We start from the raw sequence: 18,706 nt of genomic DNA, 5'->3' as shown, positions 1-18,706 counted from the left end.
AAGAAGAAAATGCAGTCTGACTTGTTTTTAGTCTTGGCTTTTTCTAACATTTCAAGTAAAAAGGCTTTTTATTAGAATTTTTAAGTGAAAAATACTACATAATTTTAGTGATCTTTTACTTAACTATCTCCAATTATTTTATTAAAATGTTTTAATCCTGGCATTTTTCTTAAAAATTATATTGAATGATTTCCATACTGTAATGTTGTTGTTAAAAAAGATACAAATCAACTCTACTGGCTTTTAAACATGTGTTTCATATATGTTTGCTTTCAGCTGCAGGAATAGAGATGAATCAGATTGTTGGTCTTGGGATCTCAACACAGCGAGCAACTTTTATTACATGGAACAAGTAAGTACATTGTGTGGTAGGCACTCCTGTTGCTGAGTTCATGCCTCAGTGCATTCACTGCTATGAAACTTATTCAGGGAGTTCCAAATTTGTGAATTGCGAAGAGTTGTGCTTAATTATCAGGGATGACAGCGGGCCAACTTTTGGACTTATTAAAATTAAAATATGTACCCTGCATGTAATCTGAACTTGACTTATTTAAAAATAATCATAATAGAAAGAGTGTGCTATCATTAAACTTTTCCACACCTTTCTTTTAAGGGCAAGTTAGCTTTCAGATGTGCATGGATTGATAATCTAAAAGGTTAGCTTAATACGTAAAAAGAATCACGGGGAACCTAACAAATCACAGAAACACAATACCATTGTTATGGTTTGTATTTTCAGTCTACTCCAAATTAAATATTTGAGTGTCTGAGCATATGAAGTATATATAGATTAAACACAATTATATCATAACTACTATATATTGAATACCTGTCACACTCTAGATACAGTGCTATGTTCTGTTATCCTTTTAACAAGTCTATTAGGTATGTTTTGCTTTTGTTGTCGTTCTTGTTAGAGAAGTTGTAGGTTTACAGAAAATTCATGGAGAAGGTACAGAGTTCCCATAGAACTCACCTCACATCCAGTTTTCCTTATTAATAACACTTTGTATTAGTGTGGTATACTTTTATTACAGTTGATAAAATAATATAGTTATATTATGAACTGTAGTACATAGAGTACTTTAGGTTTTCCTGTTTGTATTGTATAGTTCTATGAGTTTTTTGGTTTTTTTAGTTTTTATTCTGGTAACATAAATACAACTTAAAATTTCCTATTTTACCTGTTGTTAAATATACAATTTAGTGGTGTTAATTAATTCACAATATTTTATGCTATCATCACCACCATCCATTACCAAAATTTTTCCATCACCCCAAATTATGTCTCTTTCAACACAGGAAGAAACTGAGGCTCAGAGAAATGAGTAAGTTGCTCAAGATCCGTTAGTTAGTAAAAAGAGCCAAGATTTCAAATCACTTTTTTGACTCTAGGTCTTAAAAACAACAGTAAAATGTATCTTTGTTATAAAGCATAATCTTGAGTTTGGGACTGTGAGGAAGAAAAGTGATGGGTGGAGGAGCAGAGAATGAATCTGAGAAATATGATCAGGATCAGTTCACAAAGACTTGGCCTTTATAGTATTAGACAAGAGGAAGAAATTGAAATTAGGCGGTATTTATAGAAAGCATAAGAGGAGGACCTGCTTGGGTGTGGGGTAGGCGGGGCAAGCTGAGGATTGGCGAGGGTAAGAAGTGAAGATGGTGGAGTGTTTGATTTGGGGCATGTGAGTATAGAGACACCCCAGAAGTTATTGTAGCGCTGCGCAGTCTGGACCGAAGCACGGGGAGTGGCTTATCACCTCAACACAGTACTCTTTCAAGGCGTAGTGCAGCTCCGATGGATGCCTGCACCTGCATGCCGTCGTCTTCTAGCGCCAGTGCTTTAGGCACAGCAGGTCTCAAATAGGTAACGTAGGGTGAATTCAGATGAAGGAATGAGTGAAGTCTTCTGCATATATCGAGGTTTCTAAAAATTGACATTTGGGTCAAATAATTTTTGTTGTTGGGGGCTGCCCTACTGTTTGGCTGCATCCCCAGCCTCTCCCCACTAGATGTCAGTAGCAGTCTCCCGGTTGTGACGACCAGAACTACAGACAGTGTAAAATTACTCCCAGTTGAAAACACTGGCTTAAATGAAGTCTGGAAAAGGTGTGTTCTGTGGTAGAGATTATGTGGAGAGAAGAGGAGAAGTCTGAAGACTCAACTGTGCTTGTTTTGTTTTGTTTTCTCACAGATTAAAGGGAATTAGGGAGGAAAAGAATTGGCAAAGGAGGACTGTAGTGAGTCTGGGAATTGGATGGAATGGAATTGGAGGCAAGAGAGGGTTCTTAGGAAAGAAACTAATGGGAAGTATCACATTTGCTTAGACTTGGAGATGAGGTCATTGGCCACAGAGATTGCTTCCATCAGAATTTTGCTAACTACCCCAGTATCACTCATTACAAGAAGGTCATGTTATTAGGAAGCAAAGTTATAGTCCTAGGCTATACCTGATGTATAGGAGAAATAGACATGTCAGGTTCCAAGACAGTTCACTTCCTTCCTGTTGGTGGTGGTATATTAAAGGAAGAAAAAGATACCTTCCTACTCCTAAAAAAAAATTGTGAGTTTATTCTCTTGGTTATTCTTTTTTTGCTTTTTTTGAAATGTTTGTATTCTTTCATGAGTTTTGAAATCACTCTTTCTTCGTAGAGACGGAAGTACTGGATATTTTCAGAAAAAAAGCATAGACGCCTTCGTGCTTCTTTTACCTTCAAATCATGCAGCCTTATTCTGCCCACTGCGCCCCAGTGAGCCGTTGTGGTGTGTGATGCTGGCAGAGGTGCCCTGCAAACAGCTGAGACACCACACAGGAGGGCACAGCCTGAGCCAGGACACAGCAGTTCTTGCTCATTTTTGAGAGAGAGAGAGATGGACTGGACCTTGTGGGCCAGTGTATTGTTCGTTCTAGTCCCAGCCAGCACGTCCTCTTGCCAGCTTGTGTTTTTTCCCTGTGTCCATGGTGCTTTTCTGTCACCATGGCCATACGAGCATGATTTCCTGTATAGCTGCTGTCAGGAAGTCCACAATGTTGGACTTTCTTTTTGTATGTCTCCTCCTCCCCACCCCCCCATCAGAAAACTCTGTTTGTATTTAACTGTTTTCAGCCCTTCAGTTTTCTTCAGATTCTTCAGGTTAATTTTTTTTTTTCCAGTGGTACATTTAACCTGGTTTCCAGAATATCTCTTAATGGTATCTCCTCCAAGTTGGTTGTTTTCAGTTCTTTTTTGTTCTAAATATCATGAGCTGTTTTGTTTCTTCAGTCACTGAGTCTCTCAGGGAGTTGGCTTCTGCCAGCTAACTTCAGATCAGGGCGTGTGCCAATTACCAGCATAAATAAACTATGAGTCACGGGTACTGTGAACTGGGATTCACTCAGTAACTGTTGGAGGACTTAGAGGGAGCAAGGCCCTGTGCTGGTTGCTGAACTGACTAAAGAGGAATAAGAGGTCTAGCCCACGAGGAGTTTACCATTTCCTAATATAGTATATAAATTACTTTGTGTTTCTACAGCAACAAATTTATCTTTTATTGTGGTATTTGCTACTTACATTAATGGTCCTAAAATTACTTATAACATGAAATGTATTAAGAAGCAAAGAGTGGTATATAGTGCTGGAGAAGTTCAAGACAATTCAATTATACTATTACTTACATGCTCTCTCCCCACTTCTCATTCTATTGTTGATAGAGATAAAATAAATATAAATTATGCTGTGTGAATATTGGAATATATGCTACTCTACGAGTAGCATTCCAGATTGCCTTCTATCATATTACGAATTAATGATGCCATTTTCATCTTGTGATCATCCCCTCCTCTTCTCTTAATAGCCACACTTTCAGTTCCTCTAACACATCATGGTTTTTCCTGCCATAGGACTATGGCCTGTATAGTACATTTTGTCAGAAATGATCTACCTCCTTGTTCATTCCATCTCATACTTCAGAACTCAATTCCAGTGTGATTCTCAAAGAAGCCTTCCTTGGCCCCACAGACTGTGCAGTGTCTCCCTGTTAAATACACTCATGGCATTCTGTATTTCTACTTCATAGGACTTATTCTTGTTGTAATTAAGCAATCGATGAAATGGTTGTTTGTATGACTTCCCTGATAAAAGTTAGATTTATAGGAGCACAGATGCCATGTCCCTCAGTTCACAGCTCTGTCCCAGGCTACTGGCCTGAATTGCTTTATAAATATTATAAATATTTGCTGAATCAATGATTGAAAATCAGGTTTAAATGTATAAGAGCTGTGGTAGAGAGGTTCTAAAGAAGGATTTATCAATAGATTTCATTTCTATCAAGCACAATCTGATAGTCCTTGTTGGTAGGAAGCATTTCTCATTTATCAACTATCTCTTTGGAATCTGGCCTAGGTGGTGAGACTACAAGTGAATAGACTGTGCCCTCAGGACGCTCGCAGTCCAGCGGTAGCCTCAGATGTGTGCTTAGAAGAAGGCTGCAGCCTGATGGACTGCTGCTCTGTGGTAGTTCCATACCTGGCGATGAAGCAGTTAGAGGAGGGAGACTGAGCTTGAAGGATAAATAGGAGTTTCCTACTTGATACGAGCAAATCTTTGGCAAAGACCAGGAAGTCTGATGCCTGAAAGTACTTTGGAATTCAAGGGGTGATACAGGAAAGGCTTGAAGCCCACGTGCGCAGGCTTCTGCCCGACCTCCGACCTCGCCGCTCATCACCTCCTGCTTTCTGTGCTGCAGCCCCTCTGGCCTGCTCCCTGCTTCTCGAACACTCCACACTGGTTCCTGCTTTCAGGCTGTTCATTTTACCCTTCCCTCCGCTGGAGCTTTTTTAGCTGAGATCTGCAGGATTGCCTTTTTCTCATCATTCAGACTTTCCCTCCAAGATCACTTTTAAGAAAACCGTCCTGGCTGTTGTATTTCCCTATCACCTTATCATTTTAGTTTCATCATAGCAGTTACACGGTCTACAATTTTTATCCACTTATTTATTGTATATTTCCCATAGAAGTAAGCAGCTCCACGAATGCTGAGATTTTTGTCTTGGTCTCACTGGGTACTTAGCAGCTGCAGTGGTGCCTGGTCAAATCTTGGAGTGAATGAGATGACCCTCAAGAGAAAGACAGGTCCCAGAACAGGAAAGGCCATTTGTTGTAATAAGGAGGTTGCATCTTAGACACAGTGGGAAACCCTTAAAAGCTATTAAGGGCGGCGGACTTGGCCCAGTGGTTAGGGCGTCCGTCTACCACATGGGAGGTCCGCGGTTCAAACCCTGGGCCTCCTTGACCTGTGTGGAGCTGGCCCACGTGCAGTGTTGATGCGCGCAAGGAGTGCCCTGCCATGCAGGGGTGTCCCCCGCGTAGGGGAGCCCCACGCACAAGGAGTGCACCCCATAAGGAGAGCCGCCCAGCGCGAAAGAAAGTGCAGCCTGCCCAGGAACGGTGCCGCACACATGGAGAGCTGAAACAACAAGATGACACAACAAAAAGAAACAGATTCCCATGCCGCTGACAACAACAGAAGCGGACAAAGACGATGACACAGCAAATAGACACAGAGAACAGACAACTGGGGGCGGGAGGGGAGAGAAATAAATAAATAAATCTCTTTTTTCAAAAAAGTGTATAGACGGAAGTAGATGTGGTTCAAGTGACTGAGCTTCTGCCTACCACAAGGAAGGTCCCGGGTTCAGTTCCTGGTGCCTCCTAAAGAGAAGACAAGCAGACATAGCACACAGCGAATGAACACAGAGAGCAGACAGTGAGCACAAAACAACAACGGAGGAGAGGAATAAATAAATAAAATAAATCTTAAAAAAAGTATATAGAAGTGGTTATTGTTACCCAGCTCTAGAATATACTAACATACTTAAGTTCATTGAGCTGCACACTTTAGTTGAATTGTATGATATGTGTATTATATGTCAAGAAAGCTGTTATAAAAATAATAATGAAAAAAGAGTATAGAGGGCAAGGGACTTGAATAGACATTTCTCTATTGCAAGTCAACACTGTACTGAGATACCACTTTACACCCACCGTGTGTAGAGAAAACTCCTATGCATTGTTGCTGGGAATGTAAAATGGTGCAGCCACTGTAAAAAAAGTTTGACCTTCCCTCAAAAGATTAAACATAGAATTACTAGATGATCTGGCAATTCCCCTTCCAGGTATATAGCTCAAGGTATTAAAAGCAGGGACTCAGACAGATAACCAACATTTGTAGCAGCATTATTCATGATAGCCAAAAGGTGGAAATAGCCCAAGTGTCCATCAACAGATAAAGGGTAAACAAAATGTGGTTTATAAATAAAATAGAATATTAGTCAACCATAAAAAGGAATTACATTCTGATACATGCTACAATAAGGATGAACCTTGAAAACATGCCAAGTGAAATAAGCCAGACAGAACAGGACAATTATGGTATGATTCTATTTATATGAAATATCTAGAATATGGAAATTCATAGAGACAAAAAGTCAGGTAGAGGTTACCCAAGGGATGCTACAGACAGAGGAATGGGGAGTTAATGCTTGATGTGTACTTCTATTTTGGGTGATGAAAATGTTACGGTAATGGATGGTGATTATGGTAGCACAACACTGTATGCATAAAAATGGTTAAAATGGCAAATTTCATGTATATTTATGTTATCAAACACCAAGTACAGGGAAGTGGACTTGGCGCAGTGGTTAGGGCGTCTGTCTACCACATGGGAGGTCCGCGGTTCAAACCCCGGGCCTCCTTGACCCGTGTGGAGCTGGCCCATGTGCAGTGCTGATGCGTGCAAGGAGTGCCCTGCCATGGAGGGGTGTCCCCCGCGTAGGGGAGCCCCATGCACAAGGAGTGTGCCCCGTGGGGGGAGCTGCCCAGCGCAAAAGGAAGTGCAGCCTGCCCAGGAATGGCACTGCACACATGGAGAGCTGACGCAGCAAGATGACGCAACAAAGAGAAACACAGATTCCCATGCCACTGACAACAACAGAAGCAGACAAAGAACATGCAGCAAATAGACACAGAGAACAGACAACTGGGCTGGGGGAGGGGGGGAATAAAATAAAATAAATCTTAAAAAAACAAAAACAAAAAAACTACTTAAAAAAAAACATGAAGTACAGAGCAAGCTTTTTTTTTAAATGTTTCTATTTTTTTTTTTTTTTAAGATTTATTTATTTATTTAATTTCCCCCCCTCCCCTGGTTGTCTGTTCTTGGTGTCTATTTGCTGCGTCTCGTTTCTTTGTCCGCTTCTTTTGTCGTCAGCAGCACGGGAAGTGTGGGCGGCGCCATTCCTGGGCAGGCTGCTCTTTCTTTTCACGCTGGGCGGCTCTCCTCACGGGCGCACTCCTTGCGCGTGGGGCTCCCCCACGCGGGGGACACCCTTGCGTGGCATGGCACTCCTTGTGCGCATCAGCGCTGCCCATGGCCAGCTCCACACGGGTTAAGGAGGCCCGGGGTTTGAACCGCGGACCTCCCATATGGTAGACGGACGCCCTAACCACTGGGCCAAAGTCCGTTTCCCCAGAGCAAGCTTTTAAGAGGCCTTTTTATTAATTTTGTTTTGTTTTGGGATGTGTACACATTGTAGTATTTCAAAAGGAATAATAATTTGGATAGAATATGATCTAAAATTTCCTATTATATATCATATCATAATTGTTATGAACTCTCTTCAATTTATAAAATCAAAGAGAAGAAATCATTCAGAAAACTCCATCTAATTAAATCATATTTTGAAAGGATAGTTTGGCCTTAACTGTTGTTTTCTCTTGTGAGAGATCATTATACATAATCTCCAATTTATATTGAATCTCAAAAAATACTGTTTCCATCTTCCTTAGGAAAACAGGTAATCATTTTCACAACTTCATAAGTTGGCAAGACCTAAGAGCTGCTGAACTTGTAAAATATTGGAACAGTTCTCTTACAATGAAGGTAATCTTTTTCTTCTGTAATTTGTGTATTACTGGTTTTAATTGTATAATTTCTTACCTATCTTGTTTTTAGGACATTAGGAAGAGAATACACATACACATATACACACTTCTTACACCAGTGTAATTAAATAATAGTCACCTAAAAGCATATGTGGTAAACTTAAGTACTTAACTACTGTCCCATTTCCAAAGTGGGAGAAACTCTCTGCTTCATGGGGTTTTTGTGAGGTCGAAATGAGACAATGTGTGTGATCTCTGTATCAGTTAAGGATTAGCTGTGACTACCTTTAACAGAGACCCAATGCTGGTGGCTCAGGCATACAAGAGCTTATTTGCTCCTCTCAAAATCCAGAAAGGGCCACCTGCGTGTGCCATGAAGTCCTAAAGGGCCCAGGCTTCTTCCAGCTCACCGTTCCTCGGTTGTAACCTTTGTCCTCATGGTCCAGTATGGCTCCATTCATCATGGACATATTTCTGGGTCCAAGACAGAGGATACGAGGAAGAGCAAATGCCGTGCCTTTTAAGGAGCTGTCCTGGAGGTGCCGCACACACTCTTCTGCTTACATTTCATTGATGGTCTTGTGGCCACACTAGGTTTAAGGGAGGCTGGGAAATGTAGTTTTATATCTGGTGAGAGTGTGTGTGCAGTTAAAAATCAGGGTTCTGTTATGCAAAGAAAGGGAGAGTGGATATTGAGATAGATAACCAGCAGACTGCTGCAAACTCATAACATGATGCCCAGCACATAGCAAGCTGTCAATCAATGGCGGTGATGATGACGGCAGTCACAGCAATGCCACTGTCATTAGCTGCTCCTGCTTTTGTTGAATTATTTCCCTCAAATGTCCTTCATGCCTTAGAGTGAAATTCTTGAGTCAAAGGGTAAGAGAATTTTCCAGCAACATTTTATGTTTTTTTTTTTTTATATTATCTATTTTTTTTTATTGACTTTGTAATAATATTACATTAAAAATATATATGTGAGGTCCCATTCAACCCCACCCCCCACTCCCTCTCTCCCCCCCCCAACAACACTCGTTCCCATCATCATGACACATCCATTGGATTTGGTAAGTACATCTTTGGGCACCTCTGCACCTCATAGACAATGGTCCACATCATGGCCCATACTCTCCTCCATTCCATCCAGTGGGCCCTGTGAGGATTTACAATGTCCAGTGATTGCCCCTGAAGCACCATCCAGGGCAGCTCCATGTCCCAAAGACGCCTCCACCTCTCATCTCTTCCTGCCTTTCCCCATACCCATCGTCCACCATGTCCACTTTTCCCAATCCAATGCCACCTCTTCTATGTGGACATTGGGACATTTTATGTTATAGTCAGTATTGCATACTGATTATTTAAATACTTGACAGTTATTATTTTAATACTTCACAGTTAAGTGACTTCTCAGCTAGGGTGCCTGTACCACATGGTGATGAATGGCTACCATTCAACCTGCTGCAGTAGTTAAATAACTGTTTTTTTGTTATTGGATTTGTTTGCATGTATATGGAGTTAATATAGAAATGATAAACACCATTAAATGTATTTTTCTAAAATATCTTTTCTTAATAGCTAATACACAGTTCCTGCCGAGTGCTTCATTTTTTTACTAGAAGTAAACGACTGCTAACAGCCAGTCTGTTGACTTTTACAACCCAGCATCTTTCTTTGAGATTGGCCTGGGTTTTACAGAACCTGATTGAGGTAAGAAAAGATTATGCACGTGGAAACAAGATAAAGACTATGGGAAAGAAAAAATTCTAGGAATAAAGATAGTAATTTTTATTTTTTTAACATTTTATTTTGAACTGCTTTCAAACTTACAAGACAATTAGAAAATTAATATGACCCCCATACAGACAACTCAAACATAACCCTACACCCCAGATACCCACCAATTTCAACATTTTGCTCTATCATTCTGTCTGTCTGCCTGTTTATTTATCATCCATTTTTCTGAACATGTGTAGGTTATATACATCATGCTCCTTGAACCCTTAATACTGCCATGTACATTTCCTGGGAACAAGGATATTCACTTATGTGACCGCCTTAAGTGCAATTATAAAATCCGAGAAAGTTAACATTGGTATGAAGCTTATACTCTATATTCCAATTTTTTTTATATGTCCCCAAAATATATCCCTTTGAGCCTTTTCTCTTCCCTTGCTATATCCCATTCAGGATTATGTATTTTGTTTATCATTGTCTCTCTATCAGTTCCTTTTTTTTTTCAAATCGTGGGAGCATATATACAGCTAAACTTTTCCATATCAACCATTCCCAGGCATACCATTAGATTAATCACATTCACCAATATTGCAGTACTATTCTCACCACCATCCATTACTGAAACTTTCCCATCTGCTCCTGGTGACCTGTATTCTAATTTCTGTGTCTATAAACTCGTATATTCACCAGTATTTCTTTGTAGTTACTATGAGCTTAAATTTAACATCCTAAATCTATAACAATCTCATTTACTTTGATACCAACTTAACTTCAACAGTATATACAAACTATGTTGCTGTACTCCTCCATCCCCCACCTTTATGTATTTCTTTTCACAAATTACGTTTATATTAAGATTGTAATGTGATTGTAATGTTAGAGAAAATTAAGTGCCCACCAGGTATTTGGATGGAAAGCATGGCATCTTTTAAAATTCATTTTCTTAAAGCTTTTTTATTGTGTCATAACACACACATAGAAAAAAGAATGAAACAAAAATATACTACCTAGTGATATATCATAAAGTAAATATCTGTACCACACCACTTGAATCAGGAACTAGAACACTTGTCTCCATCTCCAGTGGCCTCCATTTAGTACCCTCTGCTAATGTTTATGATAATTACATTTTTCCTTTTCTTTATATACTTAAAATTTATGTCTTTCTTCCTCAACACTATAGTTTCATTTTGCCTGAATATTTTTGAACTTTATGTAAATGGAACCATACAGTATATATTCGTTTGTGTCTCTAAAGCCTTTATGCCCAACATAATGTTAGTGAAATATACCCATGTAAATTGGTTTATGTTTTCATTGCTAAGTGTTCAATTATATGATTTTACCATGTCTTATCAATTGTTTGTGTACATTTAGTTTATTTCCAGTTTTTTACTTACATCAGTACTGATGTCTTGTGGTGTACCTGGACATGCATCTCTATATATCTAGGAATGGAATTTTTAGGACATGAAATTTATGCATACTTTCACTTTAAGTGGATACTGTCAAACAGTGTCCAAAGGGGTTATGGCAATTTACACACCTACCATCAGTGAATAAGAGTGCTTTTTATTTCATTTGTCATCAAAAATGATATTATAAGTCTTTTAATTTTTGCTGTTCAGATAAATATCTCATTGTGATTTTAGGCTGAATGAATGAACAAAGTGTGACTCTATGCCATCTATAGGAGACACACTTTAAATCTAAAAATAAAAATAGGTTGAAAATAAGATGGAAAAGAGCTATATCATACAAACGGCAACCACAAGGAAGTTGGAGTGCTATAATGATATGAGAAAAATAGAATTTAAAACAAAAAAAGTTAGTAGAGTTAAAGAGGATGATTTTATAATGATAAAAGGGCTAACCCATCAAGATTATATAGCAAGTATAAACATATATACCCCTAACAACTGAACCCCAAAATGCCTAAACCAAAATTTACAGAATTGAAGGGAGAAATAGATAATTCAAAAATAACAGTAGGAGATTTCAGTATGTACTTTCAATAATAGATAGAACAACTCAACACAAGATCAACAAAGAAATAGAACACTTGAACAACACTAAAAAACCAACTAGACCTAACAAACATCTATAAAACACTCAGTAACAACAGATTATACAGTCTTCTCATGTGCACACAGAACATCATCCAGGGTAGACCAAATGCTAGGCCATAAAACATGTCTCAATACATTTAGAAGGACTTAAAATATACAGAATATGTTCTCTGACTATGATGGAATGAAATTAGAAAGAAGTAATGGAAAAAACTTTGGAAACTTTACAAATATGTGGAAATTAAACAACATGCTCCTAAATAACCAGTGTGTCAAAGAAAAACTTCCAAGAGAATTAGAAAATACTTTGAGATGAATGAAAATAAAGACGTAGCATAGCAAAACTTATGTTGTGCAGCTAATGTAGTAGTCAGAAGGCAATATTTAGCAAGTTTTAATTATATATAGCAACTATATTAAAAAATGAAAAAGACTTCAAATCAATAACCTAATCTTGAACCTTAAGACACTGGAAAAAGATGAGCAAATTAACTGTAAAGCAGGCAGAATGAAAGAAATAATAAAGATTAGATGGGAAATTAATGAAATAGAGAATATAAAAACAATTGAGAAAATCAATAAAACCTAAAGGTAGTGCTTTGAAAATATTTTCTAGACCAAGCAAAAAAAGAAAAAGAAAAAAAGAGGAGTCTCAAATTACTAAAATCATGAATGAAAGAGGGGACATTACTATCCTCCTTTCAGAACTAAAAAGGATTATAAGGAAATATATGAACATTGTATGCCAACAAGTTAGATAATTTAGATGAAATGAAAGAAGTTTATATATTCTGTTGTTATTGAGTAGAGACACAAACTATTAAAACTGACACAAGAAGAAATAGACAATCTGAATAGACTTAAAATAAGTAAAGAGATTGAATTAGTTATAAAAAAACTTCTCGCAAAGAAAAATCCCAGGTCCAAATGATTCTACCAATCATTTAAAGAAAAATTAACAATCCTCCCCAAACTCTTCTAAAAAATAAAAGTGGAAGGAACATTTTCCAAACTTATTCTTTCAGATCAATGTTGCCATGATACCAAAACCAAAGATACTACAAGAAATGAGACCTATAGATCAGTATCCCTTGTGAAGATAAAAATCCCCAACAAAATACTAGCAAACCAAATTCTGCAACATACACAAGGATTTTACACCTTGACCAAATGGAGTTTATCCTAGAGTGGCAAGGTTGATTTAACATCTGAAAATTAATTAATGTATTGAAGCATATTAACAGAACAGGGACACAAAAACCACAGGATCATATCAGTAAACAGAAAAAGCATTCAACAAAATCTAACCACCCCTTCATGGTAAAACAGTCATCAAACTAGGAATAGAAGGAAAATTCCTCAACCTAGTAATGGGCATTTATGAAAAATCCACATTAACGTCGTACTTAATGATAAAAGACTTAATGATGAATGTTTTCCCCTGTGTTCATGAAGAAGACAAGGATGTCTGGTCACTACTTTTACTCAACATTGTGCTTGAGAGTCTAAGCCAGGACTTTTAAGCAAGGAAATTAAATAAAAGGCAGCTAGACTGGAAAAGAAAAAGTAAAACTATCTCTATTTGCAAATGACATGATCTTGTAAATAGAAAATCCTAAGCAATCCACTAAAAACTGTTAGAGGCAGCGGACTTGGCCCAGTGGTTAGGGCATCCATCTACCACATGGGAGGTCTGCGGTTCAAACCTCGGGCCTCCTTGACCCATGTGGAGCTGACCCATGTGCAGTGCTGATGCGTGCAAGGAGTGCCCTGCCAAGCAAGGGTATCCCCTGCGTAGGGGAGCCCCACATGCAAGGAGTGCACCCCGCAAAGAGAGCCGCCCAGCGTGAAAGAAAGTGCAGCCTGCCCAGGAATGGCACCACATACATGGAGAGCTGACACAGCAAGATGACATAACAAAAAGAAGCACAGATTCCTGTGCCGCTGACAACAACACAAGCGGACAAAGAAAACGCAGCAAATAGACACAGAGAACAGATAACCGCGATGGGGGGAAAGGGGAGAGAAATAAATGAATAAATCTTTAAAAAAATAAAAACTATTAGAATTAATAAACTAGTTCAGTAAGGTTGCAGGACACAAGACTGATAGACAAAAATCACTTGTATTTCTATACTTTTATGATGCTCAACTCAGAAATGAAATTGATAAAACAGTTCTATTTATAATAGTATCAAAAAGAATAAAACAAGAATAAATTTAACAAAAGGAGTGAAAACTTATACTCTGAAAACAGCAAAATGTTTAAAGAAACTAAAGACTTAAATGGAAAGATACCCTGTATTAATGGATTGAAGGCTTATTAATGTTAAGATGGCAGTACCCCCAAATTGTTCTATAGATCCTCACAATCCCTATCAGAATCTTGGTTGAACAGATTTTGTATGTATGTTTTTATGTGTGTATTTTTTTATTAAGTTGGTTAAGTGACAGAACTTTAGATGTGGTAGAAGTCAAGCAGAGGGTGGATTACAGATGGTAAAAATGTTTTTGCTAGGGTAGTTGTTTTATACTCAAGGAGTAAGTTTGAAGGGCAAGAGTGTAAATTCAGTCTGAGAATGTTTAGTTTGAATCATCTGTGGTCAAATACAATGGAAATATCTAGTAGACAATTGGGATATAGTTTTGTGACTCAGAAGAGAAGTTGGACTTGGAGAATAGCTTTATAAATCCTCAGAAAAGTGTATGAGAGAACGAGAAGGACCCAGAATAGAAATTTGAGAAATATTCCAAAGAAGGGACTGAAAAAGAGAAACTTGCCAGGAAGACTGAGAAGTAGCAGCCTTAGAGGAAGGAGAAAAACTGGAGGATGGTGTCATGGAACCCGAGGAAGCATGTGTTGTCAGAAGGAGAATAATTACGGTATCAAATGCCAGCGAGGTATCAAAAAAGAGCCGAAAAGGGCCCACTGGGTTTGGCAAAAAGGAGGTTGGTAAGGTTAATGAGCAATTTCACTGACCGTTAGGATCAGGAACAAGACTGGAGGAGCCTGAGGAGCCAAGCATACAGATCTTTCCAAAGGTTTTGTTGTGAAGTGGAAGAGAAGAAGCGTAGTGAGTGAAAGATGTGGGGCTGACAGGGGGTCTTGTTCCATCTTTTGTCTGTCTGTCTAGCCATCTGTCTACCTTTCTTCCTAAGGTGAGAGAGACTTGATGTTGGTGGAAAGCCAGTAGAAATGGGTAAAGCCATGGGAAAAAGAATGAACATTCAGTGCAGCAAGTCTCTCAGAAGCTGGAGGAGATGTGATCCCAGGCACAATGATGAAAATATTTATTGCCAAATGAGCAGTTTAGGAAATTATCTGATATTTAGCTTTCTAGGCTTGAGTTTTTGGGTCATGGTTCAGTTGATCTGAGAATATGATGTTCTAAGAATGTTTAGGAAGAACTTGCACCAAAAAATATGGCTTTTTTGCTTCAATAATATGGAAAACTACCCCATTTTTGTATTGTAGGTTAATAAAAATATTTGTTGTGGTAGTCTTTTTTTTGTTTTCAGAGTTTTTTTTTTGCTTGAGTTTTATAGATATTTTGGTCTGAAATTGTACCCAGTAACTACTTTAGTGATTAATTGATGACGGTATTAGTTTTATATATAAATAAATTAAATATGTATATATCTAATACAAACATGGGCACTAATGGTTGCTGAGGTTTCTCATTACCCTGATAATAAAATCCAAACTTTTTACCTCACCACCAAAGGTCTATCTAATCTTGGTTCTTCTGTTTCTCCAACTTTATCTTCTTCCGTTCTCCCCCCATTTGGTCAGTAGGCTCTTGTCCCTACTGGCCTGATTCTTACCTTGGATCTTTGCACTTGCTGTCTGCTCTGCTTTTCTCCTCCTCTTGACTGGCTCATTCTTATCCTTCAGGTCTCAGCTTAAATGTCAGCTCCTCAGAGAAGTTTCCTGTGACATGGGATACCTGCCACCACCACCATCACGTCGTTCTCCACACATCTCCTTTCTTCCCAGCACTTACCACGCTCTGTAAATGATGATGAGTTTCTTTCCTGTTTATTACCTGTCTGTCCTCATGAGAGTTATATTCTAGGAGAGGAGAGACCTTGTTCTGTTTTTTTTGCTAGATTTCTTGCACCTACTAGAGGGCCTGACTCTCAAATATTTTTTTTGAACGAACTAATGAATTTGCTATGTGCCAGGCATTGTGCTACCCACTGCAATATAGATAAGCCTTTAACTATTTTAAAAAATGTTGCATCTGGAATAAATTTTAGATTAAAAGTTTTTAATTTAAGAAGAGTTAGCAATATAGTAATATTACTTAGAAAGCACTCCACATTTCCATAGGCTAACTCTTGACTGGATTCTATAAATAGATGATCTGAAAATGACCTCTTTGGGATTCATGACATTTCCTTTCATCTTATTGATCCTTTCTATTACTAAAATGTAATTCATCTTTAAATGTTTTCATTTGCTGTTCTTTTTAGTTTAGTTACTTATTTAGCAAGCCCTTTTTTGAACATCTGCTATGTGCCAGGAGCCCTCCTAGGTGCTGGGCTATAAACACGAATGCAGTCCGGTGCCTGCTCTTTGGAGCTTAGGGCTGAGTTGGGGGGAGTAGCTCGGCTGTGAGATAATGGCCGTGGGAGGGGAGGTGGCCGTGGAGGGCTGCCTGCAGGCTTGCGTGGAGGAGTGCAAGGAGGGGCGTGGAGTTGGACAAAGCCGGGAAATGCTGGTCTTAAAGGAGACAAATAGGAGTTGGAGAATTGACGAAGTGTGCTTCAGGAAATTGTTTTCCAGCCTGTGACTGACATCCTAAGAAGCATTTCTACTAGCTATTTTAAAGAGATTTTGACACTTTTGTCTTTCTTGGCATGCTTTAGGCCAGGAGTTGGCAAATTTTTTCTGTTAAAGGCCAGATAATAATATTTTAGGCTTTGAGGGCCATAAGGTCTCTGTCGTAACTATTGTGCCATTGTAGAGTCAAAGCAGCTGTTGGTAATACTAAACAAACTAGCACGTCTGTGTTCCAATAAAACTATTCATGGACACTGAAATTTTAATTTCTTGTAATTTTCATGTGTTGCAAAATATTGTTATTCTTTGATTTTTTTTTTCTTAACTATTAAAGAATTTAAAAACCATTCCTAAACTTGCAGGCATACAAAAATAGGCAGTTGGCTATGTTTAGTCCACGGAGTGTGCCATCCTCAGCTTTGACCTATACTAGTGTATTTGTATGTCCAAACTAAAAAATATATATATTTTGCTTTCTCATCATAAAAGTTGTACATGCTTGGTGTAAAACTAAAGCATTACATCAAAAATGGAAGTCTTACCCTAAATCTCACACTCTTTAATTTAATCACTTAGAACCATTTGGGATATATTCTAGAAATTATTTTTGTACATATAATTCATTTTTATTTAAAAATGATATTATGTTGTATTTACTGCTCTGGACTTAGTCTTGTACTTAGTAATTTAGCCATTTTGAATTGATTTTGTACTATTGTGTTTTCAAGGTACAAAAGGCAGTTCAAGAAGGAAATTGCTGCTTTGGGACTGTTGATACTTGGTTATTACATAAGCTCACAAAAGGTAAAGATGACCTGATAGAGCTATCTCAAGTAACTGAAATTTAATAGATAAATGATTTACCTAAAAAAAGTAGAAATTATTTTTCTTCTTTTTTTCCTTCCCGAATTCCAATCCCAGAAATACTTCTCTTTGGTACCTTAATTACTGCATGGTCCTGTAAAGTTAGATTAATTTCAGATTTGTTGTTAGAGGGTGTGATTTTAAAACTGTGATGAAGCCTCAGATGCAAGACTGGGGAACGGTCTTCATTTCAAGACTGGGAAGACTTGAGTTCAGTAACATCTGTCACTTTGTAAATGAGTATAACTATAGGCGAGCAGTTAACATTTCTGAACCTCTTTCTTCATCTTTGAACTGGGAATTATGAAGTGACAGGCATACGAAAGTGCTTTTGTAAATTATAAAAGTTCATCAAGATAAAGTGGGAATTGCTTCGGAGACTTGACACTAAAAATTGGTATTGGAATGAATTTGGAAGTAGACAAAGTTCAGGTTTATAAACCAGGGACGGGTGTTGGGTTCCACTACCTGATAATAAATGTACTATTTCCATTGTAAATTTAGGTTCTGAATATGCCACAGATTTTTCAAATGCCAGTACAACTGGACTTTTTGACCCATATGAGGTAAAGATTTTTTTTTCTTTCTGAGTTGCCAATTTTTATGTAATTGAGGTTGGATTCTGATGACATATTTTTATACTCAGATGTGTTGGAGCGGGTTCATTACCTCCCTGCTTTCGATACCACTTTCTCTCCTGCCTCCTGTAAGGGACACGAGGTAATAATGAGCATCAGATAAACCAGTGAAAAGGTCCCTGAGTTCATTTGCCTTGGTGGGAACAAGTATTTTATTACATGCTTGAGGTGCTTGTAGTTTCATTATATACTTTTTGGCTATGCTGAAAACAGTTTGGTGAATTTTAGAATGAATATTTCAAGAGCTGCAGCTAACTGTTTAACCAATTTTTTTTGAAGCCACAATTTTGGATCAGTGGATGAAGAAATCTTTGGTGTGCCTATACCAATAGTGGCCTTGGTAAGTGAAACACTTGAGGGTTTCTCTTTGCGTTGTAAAACCAGATGAGTGTATATGAATAGCTGGGGTTAGATTTGAGAAAAACAGAAGATCCCCAGCAGAATAAAATTAAAATATCTTATTTTTTCTTTTTTAATTTAAAGGACTCTGTGATAATACCATAAATATCCTCTATCCTGGAAAGGGGACCACTGAGCCGGTCTTCTATCGTAGAAGCACTTCATAAACTTTTCTGACTTTTCTGTATATTGTTTTTCAGAAAACTGTGCTAAATTTTTTTTTAAAAGTTGTATTTTGAATAATATTTGACTTCCATTTGATACTTGGACAAAAAACAGTAATAGGAG

The 18,706-nt window shown here is 38.0% G+C and overlaps 1 protein-coding gene across 2 annotated transcripts in view; it reads left to right on the top strand.

Moving 5' to 3' along the window:
* GK5 (glycerol kinase 5) overlaps positions 1 to 18,706 on the top strand; it is a 78,074-nt gene that overhangs the window by 17,980 nt on the left and 41,388 nt on the right. For both annotated transcript variants that reach the window (XM_004459230.4, XM_023588984.3), the window contains 7 exons: positions 277 to 352; positions 7,830 to 7,923; positions 9,504 to 9,635; positions 17,246 to 17,321; positions 17,886 to 17,947; positions 18,028 to 18,101; positions 18,299 to 18,359. In XM_004459230.4, the coding sequence (XP_004459287.1) occupies positions 277 to 352; positions 7,830 to 7,923; positions 9,504 to 9,635; positions 17,246 to 17,321; positions 17,886 to 17,947; positions 18,028 to 18,101; positions 18,299 to 18,359 (575 nt within the window). The remainder of the gene's footprint in view (positions 1 to 276; positions 353 to 7,829; positions 7,924 to 9,503; positions 9,636 to 17,245; positions 17,322 to 17,885; positions 17,948 to 18,027; positions 18,102 to 18,298; positions 18,360 to 18,706) is intronic.

Source organism: Dasypus novemcinctus, chromosome 4, assembly GCF_030445035.2.
Source record: "Dasypus novemcinctus isolate mDasNov1 chromosome 4, mDasNov1.1.hap2, whole genome shotgun sequence".
NCBI classification, from domain to species: domain Eukaryota; kingdom Metazoa; phylum Chordata; class Mammalia; order Cingulata; family Dasypodidae; genus Dasypus; species Dasypus novemcinctus.
This window is presented reverse-complemented; position numbering and strand designations above follow the sequence as displayed.